The sequence below is a fragment of the Passer domesticus genome, chromosome Z (assembly GCF_036417665.1).
Source record: "Passer domesticus isolate bPasDom1 chromosome Z, bPasDom1.hap1, whole genome shotgun sequence".
NCBI classification, from domain to species: Eukaryota; Metazoa; Chordata; class Aves; order Passeriformes; family Passeridae; genus Passer; species Passer domesticus.
The window spans coordinates 37,345,320-37,367,201 of NC_087512.1; the positions used below are offsets into that span (position 1 = coordinate 37,345,320).

Genomic DNA, 21,882 nt, shown 5'->3' on the forward strand with positions numbered 1-21,882 from the left:
AGCTACCAAAACCAGTTTCTGCCTGACTTGGGTGTAAACCACTCCTCTGAATAAGAGACACTATTTACTTTGCTGTTATAAATCCTATTCAAGGAGGTAAATATTTATGTAGCTGTCCAAAGAGTAACTTCTATTAAAATTTTCTGTAAACAACGACTCACCTGACCAATGTCTGATTGTGCAGATCCCACACTGCAATGTTCCCATCACTGCAGCAGGAAAAGCACACCTTGGAGTCAGGGCTGATAGCCAGAGCATAGCAGGCAGGTGCTGAGGATGTCAGCTCTGCTTTTATACGAGGAGTTGGAGCTGCCAGGTCCCATATGGATAATGTGCTGGCTTCCCCGCCAACTATGAGGGTGCATCCATCGGGCAGCAATTTACAGGAGCGGATGTAGTTATCTCTGTTCTGTACAACACAAATCACCTCAGTTATGTGCCTGCCAGTAATGACCACTAATATAATTCTGACTGCATCAAAGTTTCAAGCAGTTTGGTACTTTTTCCATTACCAAAGTACTGAAGAGGAGCCAGCAGATCTTAAAAGGTTGGAAACACCTACTTCTCATCACTAATTAGAAACTGCAGCTGCAGAAATTAAAACTGCAGACTCCTGTTGTCACAGTCTACTCTGTTTCAAACGTGACAAATGGCAAGTTTTCTAACTCATTACACAAAAACAGAGCCAAAGCAAGCTTGCTTTTCTGCAAATGTACTCCATCAGTGAAGGTCACCAACAATAGAAATATTAAAGCAAATGACCTTTCATTTGGCATTTAACAGCACTATACGAAAATGTCGTTCTAGTCTCATGCACTTCAGATTTCTGAATTTTTCTTTCAAATACTATTTTGCATTCATAGTATTAAAGTTGAAAGATTAAGGATTCCTGTATTGGTCCTGTATTTATGTTGGTCTTTGTTGTTCAACATGATTCTTATTGTACATATTGATCTCTCATTCGTGATATTATTGTTGATTTGAGAGGTACTGTGGGGGAGTTAGAGACAGAAGACATTTCTACAGTTCCTTATTACAACCTTGCTTGACTGGCAACAGTTTTTTTACAAAATTCATGATTAAGATCTATAACTCAAGACAGAAAAAAACGCTGCAAGAATTAGTTAAAGGCATTCCTACTACAATATTTTTTTTAATTTCCAGCAAAGAAGCAGCAAGTAGGGCAGTGAAAATGTTAACTTAATCAGTCATTACTGCTCCCTGACTTAAATGAAGGCTCTTCATCCAGGCAGATATACCTGCCACAGAACAGAATACCTATTCAACTTCATTATTGCTACTCAGAAATTACAAAATGAGAGCAGTAAAGAAAGGATAAAGGGTACAAAACCCCACCACATTTAATTGGATCTATACTGAAGCTAGAATTTTCATTTATAATGTATATTGCTTTGCTTAGTCTTAGTTAACACTGCACAAACCTCTATGCTGCCTCTAGTGAGAAGCATCTCTTATTGAGCCATTACCTTTTTTGAGTTAACTTTTCAGCTACCTATACTATTGCAACCAGTCCCTTTTGTATCCTGCACACGTGAAAATAATTGGCCTATATGTATAACTAGTGGATCATGAACAAAAATCATAGCAGAACTTTAAGTGACCTTCGGTACCGTGTCACATTATTTCAAGTATGTGGCCACTACCATCTTACAGAAATGAGGTTTTCACTCCTCATTGAGTGAAAAACCTAGGAAGGTTCTCTGCAGCCCTGCATAAGACAAGCTGCATTCCTTTTAAAGTCACGCACAAAAATCATCAGTATAACTAGAAAGGGAAAAAGTATTACATTGTATACAAAACATGCTATACACATTCTATTCAGAAATATGATCTAATCTGTTACCTGACCCTTAGTGATACTTATCACTAAACAAACCAGCACTGTTCTCTGTAACACTGCTATATGTTGGAAAAAAAAAAAAAAGGACACCAGGAAACAGATCTGCCTGCTATTTCCTTCTAATATGAACAAAATCCAAACAAGGACTTTTTTTGAGTCTCTAAGGAGAAGCTACCCTTGTGCATAAATTCCTGTTTACCTACCAGGCAGTCCAGCTGAGAGACAGGGCTCTTGTTGCCAGGCTGACTGATGTCCCAAACCTTGACACACCCCTTCCCACCCGTGTACACATGTCTCGTGGGGTTGCTGATGGTGACTGCACACACAACTTCCCCGTGGTTCAGGGTGTTGATCTGACGGGCATGGCGAGGGATTCCCGGACCGATGAGGGCATCAGGAGGGAAAGGAACTGGCTGCATCTGACCATCTGCAGTAACATGAAAGGAGTAGGCTCTTTTGGGGGAAAAAAAAAAAAATTAAAAAATCAGCCATTACAGAACTACAATGCAATAAAAACACAGTATTTTTAATTTTAGTTCTTTGCCAGTTATCTCACAAAAATCAGAGCTACAGTGTCAAGTAATATAGGCAGATAAAATCTCAGAGGGAGACAAAGATTCACAATAGAAATTTTCAGCTTGACTCAGCTGAAGTATTTGTGTAATGGGGAAGCAGGTTAAATTCCACCCGTAACTCTACACGCCAAGGTCATGGCTGCTATCCCTCAGCCACTTAGATAATCAAAAGACCTTTCAGCCCCCAGTTTCTAGCTAGCAGTTGCAAGTCTCATCACCACAAGTCCTACAGCAGCAGTCCCTCACCAGGCACTACTCTCATCCTTCCATGAGACTTGCACCTGTTGCCTTGCAGTACCAAAAGCCAAAGTTTTGCTTGATTCCTGCACCTCATCTGTAACATCACCACTGCCTGTGCTCATATACCTCTCTTACCAGATGGCAAGTAGTGCTTTAAACAGAAAATAAAAACACAGAATGGTTGCACATAGATTTCATCAGAAAGCTGATATCATCTTCTCATAATTATATTTTCTTGAATACATGCATTGAAAAACCTGAAAGGCTCAGTTTTCCAGGTACTTTTGGCACTTCAGAAATACCTTTTATTTGTATTCATTGCATGATTTCCAGTTTGTGGAAACTGAGGGTTGAGGAAGTGACATTCTAGCACTGAATAAAAACACTCCTCAGGGAAAGTACACGAAATTATTTTTTCATGATCACTGAAAAGTAAGTCAGCTCTGCTCAAGGACAAGGGCACAAATACCAACTAATAAAGGTTTCAGGTGCAGGGGGGGGTCTCTTTTTGCTTCTTTTAACTACTAATGAAAATGCTACTGTAAAAGGCTGATTTTTGCTATACTAGCAAGCTCCTTTTCTATTACTTCAGTTGTAAGAGCTCATGCTCTTGATGCTTTTGTTACATGAACAACATCCTTCATGAAGCCAAAGTGGATAAAAAACAGTGAGAGATTAATATTCTTTTTTTTTCTTTTCACTAATAAGATGCCATCTCTCTACTGAAACATTTATTTTTCTAATATATTCTTTTGTTCAGAACTTCCCTTTCTTTTCCAAATCTACTTTCTTCCTCAGAAATCTTCAGTCACTGTAGTTCAACTATCAGTATCCCATCCATCTTCCAAGAACCCAACAATAGATATTTCTATTAAATCTTCTGTCCTGAATAATAAGCTAGTATTTTCAAGGTATTTTATTACATGTTCCCAAGTACCACACAGTTTGAAATGAAGGAACAAGGAAGATGCTTGATTCTGGAACAGACATCACAAAGCAACTGAATCTGCTCTGTTCCTGGGCATAAGATATTCCTTTGAAAAACCATGAGGAGAGATGAAAGAACTCCACAGCTCTCTCATACAGAAACTAAGACTGCAAACAGTCAATTCATGCAGTATCACAGTTTTTTCTTAAGTGAAGGGTAAGAACTGGTTAACAGTAACTGCTCTTAAACTGAGGAGAAATGAATAGTGCACATGTATGCAATTCCTGTACTCATTCATGTTTCCTGGTTGGGTATATAAGCAGAAAGCTTACTCAGAGAGTACACTGAAATAGAGAACAGGCAAGTGCAAAGAAGACATCTTTTTTGGCATAGAAATGTTAGAAAATGGAAATGTAAGGCCAGAAAGAAAGTGCAGTGTTCACTCCCTTACATGTACACAAGACACACGGTATTTTTGTCCCAGGGGATCCTTTCTGGCTTTTTGTATGAAGAATTACAGTAATGATAAAGGTTTAATTAGAAACTCATCCCTTTTGTGAAGAAGAAGAGAGACAAGATTGTAGGTAGGTCCTACAAATCCCTCCTTTGAATCCCCAGGTGGGTATTCACTAAACAGATCAGACACAGGACAGGAGAGGAAGCAGAACAGGAGTGGCAACAAGACTGCTTGAGGCTGAACTGCTCGGGTTCACCTACAGAATCCAACAAAAGAGTCATAGCATTAAGACACTGAAAAGCTTTGCCCCATCCTGGGCTCCAGATCAAAGTCAGCTGCAGAGTATTTGTCAGCAGCAAGAGTACACAGAACTGCACAACTTTGAAGTTCCAGCCCGCCCTTCCTTTTATCATGGACTGAAGCAAAACAATTAAGCACATATTAGGCAATTTTTTCCAGCATGTCCAAGATTAATAATCTACTTGTCCATGACTTTTTTTTAATTTGAAGGTTAGATCTTAAATGTTCTGTTCAATTCAAAATGCCGAAATCATTACTGTTTTGAAATGCTTAGGTGCCTACACCGAGCTCCTCAGTTCTTGCTGAGATAGGGTGTGAGGAAAACACTAGAAACATTTTCCAAGTCCTTCCTGTTTACTGTAGAACTATAATGACTCTTATGCTTTGAAACATCAGAGGCCTACCCAGTGTATTTTTTAATCATGAAGAATTTTACCACCATGTCTATGTTCAAAGTGGGGCTATACTAATCATAGTAAAGAGCAAATGCTCTTTTTCAGCATTTGCTGCTAAGACTGGTTGATCAGGAAACAGGCTGACTGAGTTTATGGTCTAACAGATAGACCAGCAATAGTTTCTTACAAGCCAAGACAGCTTTTTCTACAGTGCAACTTATCTGCAGTCCACTGTAGAAAGAAATGGCTACACTTTGCTAAATCCCTCTGCCAAGACATGCACACAAAACAGTAAATCTTCCTGTTTGCTTGAAGATATGTCGCATGTAATGCCAACATCACCACTGCCAGCATACTTATGGTATGGTAGTCTAGTGACTCCTCTCTGCTAGGTATTACGGTATAACTTCTGTTACACCATACTTTTTAACCTTGAAAAGGCTTGCATGTTTTGCCAGACTGACACTCCAGACACTCCCTGTACAAGGAAAAAGTGTCCATCTCCAGAAGAACACAGGACTGGAGACATCAGCAGTGCAAATGACCATCTGCAGCTCAAACGCTGCAGCCCTTGGCTTCCTCATCATCATGAGAGAGATCCTGCTGCTTCTGGGAAGGACTGTACTTACAGTTCCACACCTACAGAAGATTCAATTTTTAGTGCACTAGACATATTCACAGGCCTCAATTCTCAAAAATGACAAGAATTTTCATTATCTAACCTCAAAGAGTCAACAACTAGCAAAATCTGGCAAATTCTTGAGTTTCCTAAAGCTCAGGATTTCTTAAGAGGCACCACTTGACCACCCATTTTTCTTTTAGAACTGACCATGTATGCCAGAAACTACTGTTTAGTCTCATGACTAGCACAGTTTTCTGTCTCACTCAGAGCATTCTGTCTATATGAAAGATGGCTATCCTATCATGGATTCCATGATTATCCCTCTTTGGTCAAAGGAGAGTCCTTCCTTGTTTTGGGCTGACAACAAACAAAGGAAATTATCTTATAAAAATGCCATTAAAATTTAATATAAAATAATGTAAGTACATATCAAGTAATACATATTAACAGAATACCACAACAAGAACAATTACAAGACAAACTTCTGTGCCTTCTGCTTAGAAGGATTCTGAGAAATAGCATATTATTTCTGAATAATGGAAACAGTCTTCTGAATTGCTGCATCCAGAGACTCCTCTCACATGTGTCAAAGCAGTACTGAGAACCTTCAGAGTTCCTATTCACAGCAACATGGTTAAGTGATACTAATACAAACCAGTTTCTCAGCTTAATTCTCCAATTTCCAAATAAGTATATAGCAAGTATCATCTGACATGCTGAGGAGAGTTCAGGATAATTAATTCACTACCCAAGAATATAGCAAATTAACTAGACTACCTGCCAGCTACTCTAAATATTCAGATTGATGTACAAATGCACACAATTCCTGCCTACCAAAGTAATGTCTTAAAAAAAAATGCTCAAAACCTTCCACTTCATCCCTTCAATTCAAGCAGACTTCTTCAACTAGCAGAACAATACACCTGACAGCAAAACACAAAAGCAAAAAGTTCCTACCATTCACAACTGCATTTTGCTTTCAGCTTTTCTTTGCACTCCAGCTCATTTTTAATTGTAGTTATCACAAGAAACAGTGAACATCTGAGTGTGTTGTTTCATCACAAAGAACAAAATGCCAAGAAATAAGGATAGACATATTTGTACAGAAATGACTGAATTTTTGTCTTCATACATGTCACCAAATCTTGCTATTCAGAGATAAATGGCAGGGATGCACATAGCCTCTAATCTCCTATAATACTAGGAGAAGGCTAGTAAAAGGAAGACTAGTAAAATTAGCCTTCCTTTACAATATCTCTCATTGTACATTCATGGTAAAAGTATAAAGATCTGAAAAACAGAACAGAACTGAAATCAAGCAATTCCAAAAGAGTATAGTATACCTCTCCACAAACACAGCGAAAAGCCAACTCACAAGTAGAAGGAGGAAGATTTAACAATTACGACGTAAAGTTTCCCTTTCCTACTAAAGTAAGAAACATATATTTTCAGCTCTTTCCACTGTCCAGGAAAATATGCTGAGAAATATACTTGTCCTCAATACTACCACTAATTCAGAATTTTAGACACCAGAGAAGCAGTACTATGCATATAAATCTTACTACGAATCTTGAAACTCTGTATTTAGTCCAAAATCCAGCTATTAGAAGGCATGGTTCACATAAACCAGAAATCCAAAAGAATGTTATTTCAGCAGCTACAGAACACTAAAAGCTAAGTACTTGTTATAAAGACTATGCAAAGCAAAAAAAAAAATTTATTAGAGAGCAATACACCAAAAACTTACAGTCCAGGGCATATTTAAATGCATCAGAACAAAAGTGTTCAGGCCTCAGACACAACATGTTCATGTCCAAGTGGGTTTTTAAACAGGCTACACATTTTTCTAACATGCAGGTCATTAAAAGACCTCAGAACACACAAGACTTAAGAAAACCTGGGTGCTATCAGAAGTATGTGTCCTTTAGAAAAAAGAGAACATAATTTTATCTTGGGTGAAAAAACAGTATAACTGTTGATAAAAAATGTGCAGCCTAAAGCATACACATATGCGTGGGGATTCAATAGCTCAATTCAAAAATTCTCTGTCCCACTTGCAACAAGACACACTAAAACTTCTCATCTAATAAAACAAATTCAATGTGTCACCACATTGACAATCATGAAAAAGGCTGACTTTGAAAATAAACAAGGCGTACTCCACCAGTTTGCACGATTATATCCACTCTACAGAAACTACAGAAGAAAAACTTGAAATAGGTGAGATACTCGTAAATGCTGCAGGTAGCAGACAGCATCTAGCCAATCAAGACTAAAGCATGAGTTTGTTTTATAGGTGTCAATGGAAAGACAATTCTATGAGCTTATGGAACTTGAGGCTTGCTTCACTAAGATAAGCAAAGAAGTAATTTTAGAAGAAATGTACAAGTAACATGACCACAAAAACCCCAAAAATTGCAGAACACATTAAATGAAGTGACAACTAGGGAGTATGTATCAAAGTAGGCAGTATATGAAGCAGCGTGAATAAAGTGGTAAAAACTTCATAAAAACCCAAGCAACCCCCACACAGTTTCGCCCAATGCCTCCTCAGTAAGTTAGCTAAATTATGAGGATACAAATTAGAGCAGTATACATATGCTGTCCTTGAATAGTGTAACAACTAGAACTCAGCCACAGAAAATTTCTGAACAAAATTTCTGAACAAAAATAGGTTTTGCTAGATTAGAATATAAAATATTGCAAGGCAATTAAATATGCTGTTGAAAGCTTATGAATACACTTGTTTAGAAGTAAAAACTTAGAGCCACTCAATTATGCGATTTTCAAATAATTTTATTTAAGTGTGCCAAATTCTATGAAAGGCAACAAGACTGTGTCTGAGTTTCAAGTACAAAACCTGATCCTTACTGCACTAAATTTAAATACACCACATTTGATACACAACACCAACTCACTGAGCCCTCACTTCACTAATCTTGTCAACACACCACCAACTTTAAGTGCAACCAAGATTTAACAGGTTTCTCACACTGTCAACAGATAGCTAAGCCTGTTCCCAGAAGCATGGTGGATAACCACAAAAACACATTCAGGATGGCTTTCCAAATTAAGTCTGCTGCTTTCCTATTGTTACCGGAAAAGGTCAGAAGAAAATATTTTTTTTTTGGCCTATAATCTGGTATCCTTTCAAGGATGTTTGCAAGATTAACATCATATACTCATGCAGAAATGCGTGAGTATATAATTTTTACCAGAGCCTGTCTGACAACTTAGCATTCTTGAAGCAATAGTTTCTAAATGTTTCCTGAAAATGCGAAAGTAAAAATTAAATGTAGATTGATAAATAGACATTATGTAACATGAATATCCTGCACAGAAAGTTCAACATGATAAATAAGTTTCAAAATTATGTAAGCACCTATGTAGAGAAAAACGACTCTAATTGCAAGTTCCTGTCGAAAGAGAAGTCAGGACTGAGTGCCAAGTGTGAACAAAGAACAGGTTCTAACAGAGTGTTGAAAAAACTGTTAGGAGTTTTCTCTGCCTCATTCTCTCCAGAAAAACAGCTGAGGTAAATTATCTCTGTTAGTACCTGCACAGACTACTTGTCCAGAAATACCTAAACATTAATTGTGTATTTTCAGAGGTCATACATGCTCATGAGTCTACTGGCTAAGTACAGGGTCAATGGTCTACCAAAGCTAAATTACTGAAACATTTCATGTATGCTGCTGAACTTATTTTAGTGAAACATCAGTAAGTCACAGCATCACAGAACCATTTTATTTAGTAACTGCTTCACCAGTAACCAAAACTTTTAAATAAAAATAACTTATTGTGGAAACTCTTCTGCATCTATGCACCACCTGCTCCACAACTGCTTCATCATCCTTTTGCTCTCCAGCTGCACTCAGAAAAAAGTTCTAAATAGCTTGCTCCATTATGCAAAGTGTGTGTAATCTGTTGCTAAAGTAACTGCTCCAGATACCTACTGTCATCAGTTGCAGACTCCTATGCCTGATAAAACAAGTACCAGACAAGGAGTCTGCAAGTTTGCAATACACATTTATCCTGTTGTAGTGCAAATTTTAGTTTCAACATATTTTTATCTAACACACTTTACTACTATTTACCATTTAGTTTGTTGTCCTCTTAACTTCCCCCAGAAAGAATGAAATAAAAACACCCTTAAAGTATACCTTCAACAACTTGTAAATAGGTATATACACATCTGTTTTGGGATATAACAACTACCATTTGAGAACTTCTATGCTGCAGGTTTTACCTAGAGAAGTCTAAAACACCTTCTTAAAAACAACCAGATACTATCCCCTTTGAAATCCCTGTTCACTGACAAATGTAACTTCATTCTCTCTAAATATAGCAAATGTACCAAAATGTTGAAAGTTACTTACGGTTTTCCCCCAGGAATCCCTGCTAGATTTGGAGGGATTCCAGGTACTCTCATGTGAGGAGGAGGATCAAACCCAACCTGACAACAAAAAGTGAATTAATCTCACACTTGGAATTTCTCATCCATTTCTCAGCAAGTCTCTTTTTTCCACTCCCAAGAAACTATGGATTTAGCCAAAAAGTGGCTTTAACCACAGTATCAGATAACTGCATGACGCTCCAATGGGGAGCAAAACCCAGACATTTTTCCTGAGCATTCTTTTGATAGAAGTACTCATACAAAAGCAGAAAATAATTTATCATGCATTCAGACTGAGCATTACCCAGCAGTCCCGGTTAGCAGGGAGAGTTCTGTGTTAGCCCTGGAATCAGAGTCCGTGTCAGCACCAAGCTATGCCAGTGCTTTTCACTCCTGAGAGAGCTAGCACGTACTCAGGCTGGCACAGTGTGGTACTGGAAAGTAGCTCTGGGCCCCAGCTAGGGTCTCAATGCCTTCACAGCATTCTGTGTGGGCACAGCAGCTGTGAGATCTCTCAGACACATTGTGAGGTGCAAACAAGCTCATCCACAGCTTAAAAAAACAATAATTCTCTTTACATACTGCAATTCCACTGAATTTTTATATCTTGAGTATGTTTATCAAACAATCCAAGGAGAAATTCTGGACCAAAATTACTTCATTTTTCTTCTGAACATTATACTAGAATAAACATTGTTATTGCTTTAATATGAGGGTGTAGGCTGTTTAAAATTTGCACATTTTCACACAAAAGCCCTGTTTACCAGTTTGAAAAAAGTGGTCATAGAAATAATAATGAGAAGTTGAAAGCATAAAAATTCAACTTTGCAAATATACAAGCAGGTATGTTTGTCTATGCAGAAAGCTGCCATCAAGCTCATGTTTACAGAATCCGGCCCCTAGGTTATTCTGTGTGACAGCCACCGTAACTACCAGGTTCCATTTACTTACTACACACACAACAGCAACTATTCTTAACACACCTGATCTCAGAGCTCCAAAATAGGTACTGACCAACTTCTCAGGTTGATTTCCACAAAAAAGCCCAAAAAAAAAATACAGGGACAGAGACCCAGATAAAAAGATTTTACATGCTTCATGATTAATTTGTTATGTCTATATGGAATACAAATGTGGTTCAGCAACAAAATAGCAGATGTCCACAGCTACAGTGAAATACTTTGTGTGTATGAAAATTACTTTTTCATTTATAGCAGAACAAAATAATTTTTTGTTATTTATTCATCAGTTAAAGCCCCAATGAAGGTGAAGGACAAAGAAAACCTACATTAATACACTGAAATTCTTTGTTTTCAAGGTGCAAATTTGTTTCTTCAGCCACACAGCAAAGTGAAGCATGCAGTGAAGCACGCAGTGAAGCTGTCAAGCCTCTGGCACTGTTATGAGTTGGGAATTCTGCAGTGCTAAATGAAGCATGCAGCTTTTCTCAGTGAACCACAACTCACAGGACTGAGATTGCATGCAACGTATGGCCTACCATAGGAGATCTTCCATAGGCAACCACGGCAGCTGCAGCAGCAGCAGCACTCATCTGGGGTGACATATTGTGCAGACTGGCATAGGCTGCCCCTGGACTGGTTAACTCTCCATTCATGCCAGCATGAGGTACCATTCCAAATGGAGCAGGGTATGGTCCTGGTACTGCCAAAGGTGTCCGCAAACCTGCAGCTACAGAATAGCAAAATTAAGTGGGTTTATTTATGTATTCCTGCATACAGGAAAAAAGCCCCTTTTTTTCTCCCCTAAAACACCTTACCTTCCCCTCTCACATGCTGTCAAGAAACATTGCCATAATCCGTCAGTACCTCCAGCTCTTTTCAGTGTAAATAAGATCTACCGAAGTCTGAACTTGCTGACTACTTCTAGCAATCTCTTCCAGCATTACCTATTTCCATTTCTGTAATATTCCCCTGTTTACATTAATCTCTTCTTTGCCAAATTAAGCAGTAAAGCTGACAGACATGGTTTACACAGCTCATGTCTGAAGCAACTGTGTGTACCAGCCTGAATAGCAAAAGTAAACTTCCCCCAGCATTTGTCAAGCTGTGCACTGCAGCAAATATTAGTAGACTCAGACAAAGACTGTAGAAGAGATTGCATACAGAATAAGTACCAGAAACTTCTGAGAAGTCTTTTTATATTACATTCAGTCTCTGGATTATTTGCAAAAAAAGATAAAGACAAAAGTAAACAAAGAAGACTAAGAGACAGAAAGATATTCAAACTCCTGATAATCCAAACATCTGCTTCTCATCAAGTCCTCTCTTGATATCAAGAACAAAGCATTATATTTAGTTAGCAGTCACATGTGTAAAAAAAAGATTAATTTTGGAACCATAAAAAACCATGAGGTAATGCATTTACCAGCTTGGTTAACCAGAGGGTCCATTGTTGGAGGTTTGCCAAGGCCTGGACGGAGTCCTGGAGTTGCACTAGTGCCTGGAGTTGGCACATCACCTCGAGGAGTTGGTGTGCTGGATTTCAGAATAGGCGTGCTGGCTTTTTCATGCTGGTATCATTAAACAAATTAAATGAGTATTATTTTTAATCCAGGCCATATTATACAATTTATCACAACAGCAGCTGGGATGCTGGGCACCTACTACCTAGTCCCTCAGCCAATTTTCATAAATCCACACAATGCTGACAACATTAACTCGTGAGAGAGAAATGTTGACCTTTTTGATTGCTGCCAAAATTAAAATAAGAAACGTAGAAAGTTATTTTCCCTCTTCTACTGACATATAAAAAGGAATGCCTGAGCTCATTTTTTTTCTTCAGGAAAATACAGTATACATTACTTTAGTTTGAAATCATTAATATCTCAATTATTTTGTGACACAGAAATTCTAACTGCAAAACCAAAATACCACCATAGTTGATAGTATCAAAAAAAAAAAAAAAACCAATGACATGGAATCAAAAAAAATTGTTAGGGATACAAGAAAAAGTCTCCAAGGAATAACATCCTATTTAGAAGAATTTAACAAAAAATCCTGAAGAACTTCTTAGTGACTATATACAGGCCATATTAAACCGTAAGTTATTGCCTCCAAAAAAACCACCAAACCGACACTTAAGCAACTCTTGTTCCTTGTAATAAATTTGCAACTCATTTGACAGAAATGTAGGAAATACAAGAGATCAAAACAAGGCAGACAATACTGACGAGGAAGAAAGCTCAATAATACTTTAAAGATCTGGAAAAACAGTAGGCAATTTCAGCCTCGAATGTTTAATGAGAGGTAATTTGTGCCACAAGTAGTTGCAGAAGAGTGGAGAGTCAGATTTTATAAGAAAGAAGACTAACTGGACCACTGACTGCTACCTACCAGACCCATTTCCTTAGATTTGAGTGAAGTGGAACTTCCTGAAGAGGCTGTAGATGCTGGACTGCTGGAGGCATCCTTCTTCAGTAGGCGGGCTTTATCGATACCGTTTTCACGTGGTGAATGAGTGGGACTTGCCCTTGGGGAAGAAGGATCCTAAAACAATGGGAAGGGAAGAACAGCGTAGAACTGTGTCATGAACTGGTATACAAACACCACTAAGGAGTCTATGGGAGAAAAAACCAAAAAAACCCAAAATAGAAGAATTTAAACAGTAAGTGCAAATGACAAGACGTTTTGTTATCTTTGTAGAAAAAAAAGCTGAAATCCCTTCATCAGCCTAGAGAAGTACATAAAGTCATATGAAAAGCAATCTGTTTTTATTTTACGCTACCTGTAATCATAAATTGTTTTCAAGCACAGAGCTTGCAAAGCATACCTAAGTACAAACTAAAGCAAGTGCGGTAAATGTGGTAAGAGCAAGGAAGACCAACAGAAACTGCAGTAACTTGACAGTTTTTATCATGTAAGTTCTCCACGCTCTGCTAGTTGCAATAAACATTTCAATAACCTCTTATAGGTGATAAAGACCTTGCTTATCTCTGCCTTCAGAAGAGGCAGACTCATGTCTTCACAGATTTCACAGAGCATTTTGAGTTGGAAGAGACCCACAAGGATCATTGAGTCCAGCTCTTAAGTGGAATGGCCCATACAGGGATCTTTATATGCCATAATAGCTGTCACATTTTTGCTAAACACCATCTGTAATCGCCTTGCCACTTATATCTACAGAAAAACTGAAATCACCTCGGGTGATTATTTTGCTCTGTTCCAGAGGCACTCTCTGCATTTACATTAACTTGAAATAGCCAGCCCCATGAGTTACAATGCTATCAGAGCTCTGCAGGTTCTCCACGCTCCTCTGGCTCATAAGAATAGCACCAGAGAGAAATCACACCTCACAAAAGGGCAATAAGTCTACGGACTGATTATTAAGCAGTTTCATTGTAAGCCAACCTTCTGAAAGGATTACTAAAATCACTAGTTGGACACCCATTTTTCTACTTTGCTGACATCGTTTGGGCACCTCAGGCGACTGAGAGCACCTTTCTCTCTACCAGTTTCTCTCTGTGTACTTTTCACAGACCTGAAGAACCTCACCACCATATTCAGGCTTCCTAAATCTGTGTGTTATATGAAATAAAAGATGAAGGGAGCACCCATCCCTTTACCTCAATGCCATTACCAAATCTCAGCCCTTGAGAAAAAATGTGTCTACAATCTCTGGAAAATCTTGTAAACTAACTTCATTCTGAAAAAATAGCATTTCTGGAAAATGTCTTTAATGTAGGAGGTTAAAGTACAAGCAATTTTTAAGGTAATTTTTTAAATAACAATCCTACTATGAAATATAACATTAGATAACGTCTTCCTTTTTCATTCAAGATAGGAGTTTGAAAACCTCAGCCTTCCACATGCAGTTCACCACAACCCTATACACTACAGAGCAGCTGTGAAGTGTCAGAATGTTAACTGCGGAGAGAACAGACCTGGACAAAGCAGCAGAAGGAAAAACTGAGAAGGCAACCAGATAAAGCTCAGAGGTAGATAAAGTACTAATAAAAAGGAGAAGTTGTGAATATTTTAACATATCCACAGACGATTATTTTTCTTCTAACAACTAAATGTACTTTTCCTTTCACCTTTGGGCAAACGTCAAGACTACAAAAATGAAAAAAGTTACCTCATTGGATACATCTACAACCAAGTTATCGTCACTCTTGTCCCCATCACTGTCCTATTAAAAATAAATAAATATAGTGTTCATTTCAATTAGTACAATAAGAGCCCAGACAGAAAGACTACGCATCTACTCAGACATTTTTTGTTTTTCCTAAACAAAAAACAAACAGCCTTTCATTAAGTTATTAGCAGTAGGGAGAATAATTAAAAAAGAAACACAACACCTTATTTCTGCTATAATAGTAAAACCTAAATAAGGTAGAACTAGTTGAAAAATGGGGATCTCAGCATCCATGCAAGATGGTCCAAAACCCCTCCTTTATGATCATCATAAACAGTGTTATCACTTCTCCTAAAAGAGAAAGGTACTCTGTTCATACACTAATCTTGTGTTAATTTAGAGAAAGTACTGTTTGTGCATACCTGGAAAAACACCAAAAAACAGATCTCAGGAAAATAGAGCTTTTTGGCATGTTTAATGAATCATCTTCCTTAAAGTGATAGTACCATTTCCCCCCTTTTTTTCAGAAAGGCAAGTTTTGAAATCAAAAGTTCTGGGAAGAACAAACTTCAGAAATGCCAAGGAATTTCAACATTTCTGTCCAAGAAAAGCAAAATACTTGGACATTCCTAAACAGAAATGTTCTACTGCAGCTTGTCCAAACTGCATTTTGACTATTTCACTTAGATTAATGTTCACCTGAGCTGGTCTACTAATGATTGGTGTTACTGTAGTGCCTCCTGGTCCCTCTCTCCAACAGAGGCCAGGATGCCCCAGTAGACACATTCTGATACAGAGGTTCAGTGATTTCCACAGCACCCCAGAGTGTTTCAATCAGAAGGCAAGTCTTGATTCACAATCAAAGAAATGAATGTCAAAACTTTAAATTTTTGTGGGAAGAAGTTTGACATTTCCAATAAAAGTACTACTTTTAGTTAAAAAGCTTGTACGCAAACAAACCAGACATACAAGATTGCTCAACTGTCCTCCATCTCTTCCTTTCAAAGTGTCTGAGCTTTCACACATAAAACTAATACTTTCTCTCACTTCAGGCCACAATGCTTTAAAAACAAAACAAAACCAAGCCCCCCAAAAGCAACGAAACAAAAAACCCCAAACCAACCAGCCAACCAACCAAAAAAAACCCCCAAAAATCCAACTGAAAAATACTCCCTAACAAACAGGTAGTTTCAACCCTTCCCTTCTGTTAACAGCTGAATCTTGCTCCAAGAAATAACACAAACATAATAGGGATCCAAGAGCACCGCTGGACACACAATGGTCACTCTATTTGCTACTCAGGAAGCTATCCAATCAACAGGTGAAAACAAATTACATGGAAGCTTTAGCTCCGTTTTTCTGCCACCTCTTGAGAAGCATGAAGCACTCAGCTAGAACAGGTGGGAGAATGTGGGAGAAAGGACACTTGTTTGCCAGAAACGCCCCTCTAGAGGAGGACAAAATTAGTTGAAAACAATGTTTAAGTGAACCCTAGCAACTCTGTCATCTTAATAAATAGAAACTTGCTGAGACTATCAAAGGCATGATCAGGACCTTCTACTAATATCAGAAGAGTCTCTGCACTAATAAATCCATGCAGTGAAACTACATAGGTATTAATATGAAAATTAGTCAAAAGTTAAAAAGAGGGAAAAAATTAACTTTTTATTCTTATTCCAAAAGCTACACGTCCTACAACTCATTTATGTCCCTTTTGACAAAAACAGTATTTCCTTGCCCCTACAAGGGATTAATTTAAAATAAGTTCAAAATCAGCAGATCTGTATTTGCTAAGTTATTGGACCTCAAAAAAAATTATCTTCAAGATTGGAATAAATCTGGAACTTTTCAATATCTTGGCTTTGTTCCATTTTTTAACTTGATGCTGCCTTTAGCTGTAAAATCCATTTCAAACAAACGGAAGGCAGAAACATACTTAAAATGTGGATTAAAAAATGCTTCTACTGTGCAATAGCATCCTTTACATTTCTTTATAATAGAAACACAAGAAAAACAAACAAGTTAAGCTTTTTCTTTCTTTCTTTTCTTTCTTTTTATATCAAGCACAGTTTAAGAATGCTCCAAATAATCTCCAAATATTTAAAATTAAAAATGCCAATAGAGTATCAAACCCTTAAAGTTGAGGGAGTAACATGGGGAAGTCTGCCAAATCCTTCTGTAATCAAAACATTATTATTAGAAAGTGGCGGAAATACAACTTATAAAACCATTAACAGCATTAAAATAGCTAATAGCTGCTCAAAGATATTATCGAAGTGGAGAGAAATAAAAATTGCCCTACCAAATACTGAGAAAATAAAATGGCACCTAATTTTCTCTTGGGTTTCAGTAAGCAAGAACTAATTAGTGATCTGAATCACATAAACCAGACAATTTGCCACATTATTGCTGTATCAAAGTACAGTATGTTCTAATAGATTTGAATTTTGCTTTTCGGTACTCTCTCACACAGGTCCTAGTCTCTTAGGCCTGTTTAAGTACCATCCTGTGTTTTGGCTGAGCATTCAGACTCAAAGTCAAAAGCCTATGTGAACCTTCTGATGTTCACATACATTGATGCACTGAAGCACCTCTTTAAAACCAAGCAACAAGCAAGCTAGTTAAAAATGCAGAACACAAAACTCTGAACTCTCAATATTTCAATTTGCTTTCTGCCGAAATTGCCTTATCAGCCAGAAGTAAAATTCAGTAAGTTGGTACAGCTTGATAGCATATGCAATTTATAATGGTAATTATAACTCAGCATGGTAATAGCTACTTATCATTAAAATTTGCCTCTTATCATTAAAATTTACCTAACTCCTCTCAATAACAAAATCCTCTATTTCAAACAAACCTGCAGTTTCTAGAGGAGTCCAGAAAAATGTCACTCAACCTCTAAAAAAATGCCCCAGAGCACACTGAATCCCAAACAGCTACTCCTGTTGAGGACTATTCCTTCACAATATCCCAAACTACTGAGGCACTACTCTTCCCAGAATTTGAATTTTGTGCCTCTCTCGCACATATATTCATGTACTATTTCAGCTATAGGAAAATTGCCTTGGTCTTCACAGCTCTTTCATTCCTCATACAAGTACAGTATGTGCAAATAAATTAATCATTTCCTTGACACAGATTTGCTTACATAGTGGCTGGAATCCTTATCATCCACCTTTCTCTTTTTGATGTCATTGGCATATTCAGGGCCATTCCTGCGTTTATCTGTGCTTCGTAGACTGTCGGGGACCAACAGAGAATTACTCTGTAAAGACAAAAAACAAGGCCAATCAAAAATTTCTTTTAGGATTCCTCCATATATTCCTAACAACTCAAATTGATATGATAGCTCTTTTAGAAATATGATACATACTTAGTCTTTTAATTCAATTTAATTCTAAACAAAGTCCTCCAGGCAAACATGTACAGTTTCACACATTCTAAGAAGCTTGGATTTTCATGGCTTATCAAAAGTTTAGTTCACTTGTCAGTCACCATCTATTTGACTAATTAATTTAACTCAATTTATTGTTTAGGAGAAGAAGCAGGCTTGCAGTTTATGCATGAGCAAGTAACAACGATTTTATTATTTTTTAATGTTAAGATTACATATAAGAAATTGACTACACAATCTGATTGATCAGTCACCTTTAGAACATCATAAAGAGATGAGGCTTTGGTATGTACACCTGCAGGTATGGACAGATAAACAGCAGCATGCCTTTAATGCCTAAAATAACAAGTATGTGCCGAATACGGTTATATTGTCAGCTGGTGTAAACTCCAATTGGATTCCTTCAACAAATGTATTGCAAACAAAGATCAAATATTTTTACTTCCAGCATAACATTCACTACTAGTGTGAAATTAAGGCTAAAGTGTTGCTTAATCAGACTTGATCTGAAAAAGTGAGGCCAACACAGGCACACAAAAGACAAAAGCAAAGACTAATCTTTTCCTCAAACTACACGGACTGCTTTCATTCATGCTAAGTTATGCTAAGTACAAACTGTTGACCCAAAGAGCATTTTAGACATTTTTCAGTCACATGACAATTTGATATGCCTGTGATTCCCGATTCCCATCTCCATCTCAGTTCCAACTAAAGCATTAAAATGTGTTACAATGAGTTCTTTTAAGTGCAGGATTAGCATATGCAAGAGGGCAATTTGTTCACTGATGTGTTAATGCTGTGAACAATACTGAATGGGTTGAGAAAAAAATCTCCTTTCACAAAGACCTGGTAAGCCTAGATCCTAAAATCCAAGTACATGCTTAGACAAATAAATATAGTCTCACATAAATATATACGTAAACACGCGTTTACATCCATACATGTATCTTTCTCAAGAGAGAAGTCTAATACCAACAGGAACTTCAGTGTAAGCCCCCAAAGGACATATTTAGATCTACGCAAGAGACAGAGATATTTACTTGTAATATATAATAAACTTATACACTCAAATCGCCAGTGAACTGTGCACTGAATTGTTTCCCTTTCAAAACCTGAAGACATCAAGATAGTTTTGCTCAGACACAAATGTTTAGCCCCTAGGAGAAGGACAAGGAAACAGGGTACATAAGGCAATCTGAATCCTCTTTTTCCTAATTCAGAAGCTGCACTTTAAAGCCAACTCTAAGCTCTTTTATTCATGACTATTCAAGCTAAACAAATGCCAAAGGGCTTACATAAAGCATATAGGAGGGTCTATTGAAATTCAGCATAAAGAAGCTCAAAATAATGTCTTTACCGAAATGTTTTGTGGCTAAAAGGTGGGCTTGTTGGATCATTGAACTAATTGCCTTGACAAATACATTTGGAATTTAACCCCTTATCCCCTCCCAGATGCACACAAATTCAGGGATTCACTACTCTGAAAACCATTAAAATTAATTTTCAACATTTTAATGTTAAATCCATCATGCTTGTAGCAGTAGAAACATCTTAAGAAGCAGTAGAAACACCTTAAGAACCAAGATGTCAATTAAAACTTGACCAGAGGTGTCTTCTTCTTAAGGAAGAAAGTCTTTTGTTTGAGATACTTTCCTTAATAAAAATAACTAGGTATCTATTTTTCTATTGAAGAATTTAGATTAAAACAATTAAAGCAAATGCAGTAAAGAGAATAAAGTCAGCTCCTCACTTTAATTTCCAAAAACAAAAAAGTGAATAGCAGAAATGTGGCAAAGCAGCAACATCTGAAAAAAAAAATTTAGCAAACCTGCTATTTGGAGTTACAGCTTGCAAAATTTGACAACCTATAGGCATAACTACAATAGCTAATTTTTTTTTCTGTTTAAATTTAGTCTACCTAGACAATGCTGGCAATATTTCATGTGTTTGTTTTGTAGAATTTCAAAACTATGAAATATAACATAGGAAATCCCAGCTCCCACTGTGTCCTAAACACCAAACAAAGATTATTAGATTTGTTTTTTCTCTAAAAGACTGATGGTTTCTCACACAAACATGTAATTATATCGTAAGCTTATTCTGCAAAACATATCCCCTGTGGTCATATTTACACCACTTTTCTATAACTTACCACATTAATTTAAACCACTGTTCTCCGTGATCAGAGCATCCATGCTAGGAAGCTGTTGTAGAGAAGCTTCCCAACAGCTACATCAGAAATTGCAAGTAAGATTGTGCTGTTTCTATGGCAAAATCTATGAGTAAACTCAAACATTAAAAAGTTCCTGCTTTGTTTCCCACAGAAGTTCAAGAAAGTTCTAACAACTGTGACTAAAACCAGATAAAGAAAAAACAGCTTGCTACTGTAAGCTAATACCATAATTCAAACTACCAAATATTTAAGATTTCATTTAACTATGTAAAAATATGAATATTTTAAAATCGTGCAAATAGGAAATCCAGAACACTGAAGAACAAATAAATGAAAATACAAGAACTTGTAAAGAGATAATCATATAAGTCTTGGGCTATTAATGTCTTTCACCCTTGTAATGTTAAGGTTCAGAGAACATTGAGAACAGCATACTAAAAGCCACTTTTCCTCATTTTAGCTCTGGTAGACTTTGTACTTGCTATATGTCCACTATCAAACAGGACCATCCAGAATCAGCAGCAACAGCTTGACAACATTAAAGTTTCCTTATCTTCTCCTTAGGAGAGTAATCTGGTTAGTTCCCCTAACTAGGTCTACTAACAACTGATTTATTTTCAAAAGTGGGACAAGAATTTTTAATTTAGCTGTAATTTTTTAAAATAACTCTACAGAAGTTTTCAGATGGATAGATCTTCAATAATGATTCAGCTTATGTAAAAAGGGCAAAAACATATATACATATATATATATACAGGCACAGTTTATATCCTAAAGAGAAATGTACAGCCCCAATTTTTATTTTGTCTTAATTTCAACAGATTAGATACATGACTGAGGATACTCCTTTCATACTTAAGAGTTCAGTTTATTAAGGATTACCAATGCAACACTTACAAATCATGAAGCTCAGATCAGAGGAAGTGGTCAAAATCAGTTTCATGTGTTTTCCTGTCAGAACTACCAGACTGCATAAATGCTGTACAATAGGCAACTTGTGATCCTAAAGCAACTCTGCTGCCAGCAAAAGTTAAATACTCAAACCACCAGAAGGCAAATGTGAAACAAAAACCTAGTCCTGATGCACAGAAAGAATGTAGGTTCCCCACTAGGAATATAATGTGCATTATTCAAATGCACCTCTTCGACTGCCACACTGCTCCCCACAGGAACCACTTCCAAACCTCAACTATGTGTGCCAGAGGTGCAGGCTGAGAGTAGCTCATTTATCCCATTATCCCACTTATAATACAGCGTAGACATTTCATACAGAATATACATACAGAACTGACAACTGACTTTATGCTGATCATTGCATCAATTAAATAACAGTATTTACATTACATCTGTGCACATGGTTCAACTGCACCTGGTCCCAAATAAGATGTTCTCTGGTGCTGGGTTCCTTAGTCCTCTCACTCCCCTTTTCCCCAAAGATGTGCATACA

At 37.2% G+C, this 21,882-nt stretch overlaps 1 protein-coding gene across 4 annotated transcripts in view; it reads right to left on the reverse strand.

Annotated features, from left to right (window-relative positions):
- LOC135289238 (transducin-like enhancer protein 1) overlaps positions 1–21,882 on the reverse strand; it is a 72,410-nt gene that overhangs the window by 3,509 nt on the left and 47,019 nt on the right. For 3 of the 4 annotated variants that reach the window (XM_064402681.1, XM_064402678.1, XM_064402679.1), the window contains 8 exons: positions 18,017–18,133; positions 14,869–14,922; positions 13,128–13,280; positions 12,160–12,304; positions 11,273–11,463; positions 9,758–9,834; positions 2,065–2,314; positions 162–409 (listed from right to left, as the gene is read on the reverse strand). In XM_064402681.1, the coding sequence (XP_064258751.1) occupies positions 162–409; positions 2,065–2,314; positions 9,758–9,834; positions 11,273–11,463; positions 12,160–12,304; positions 13,128–13,280; positions 14,869–14,922; positions 18,017–18,133 (1,235 nt within the window). The remainder of the gene's footprint in view (positions 1–161; positions 410–2,064; positions 2,315–9,757; positions 9,835–11,272; positions 11,464–12,159; positions 12,305–13,127; positions 13,281–14,868; positions 14,923–18,016; positions 18,134–21,882) is intronic. The other variant, XM_064402680.1, reaches the window with a different exon arrangement.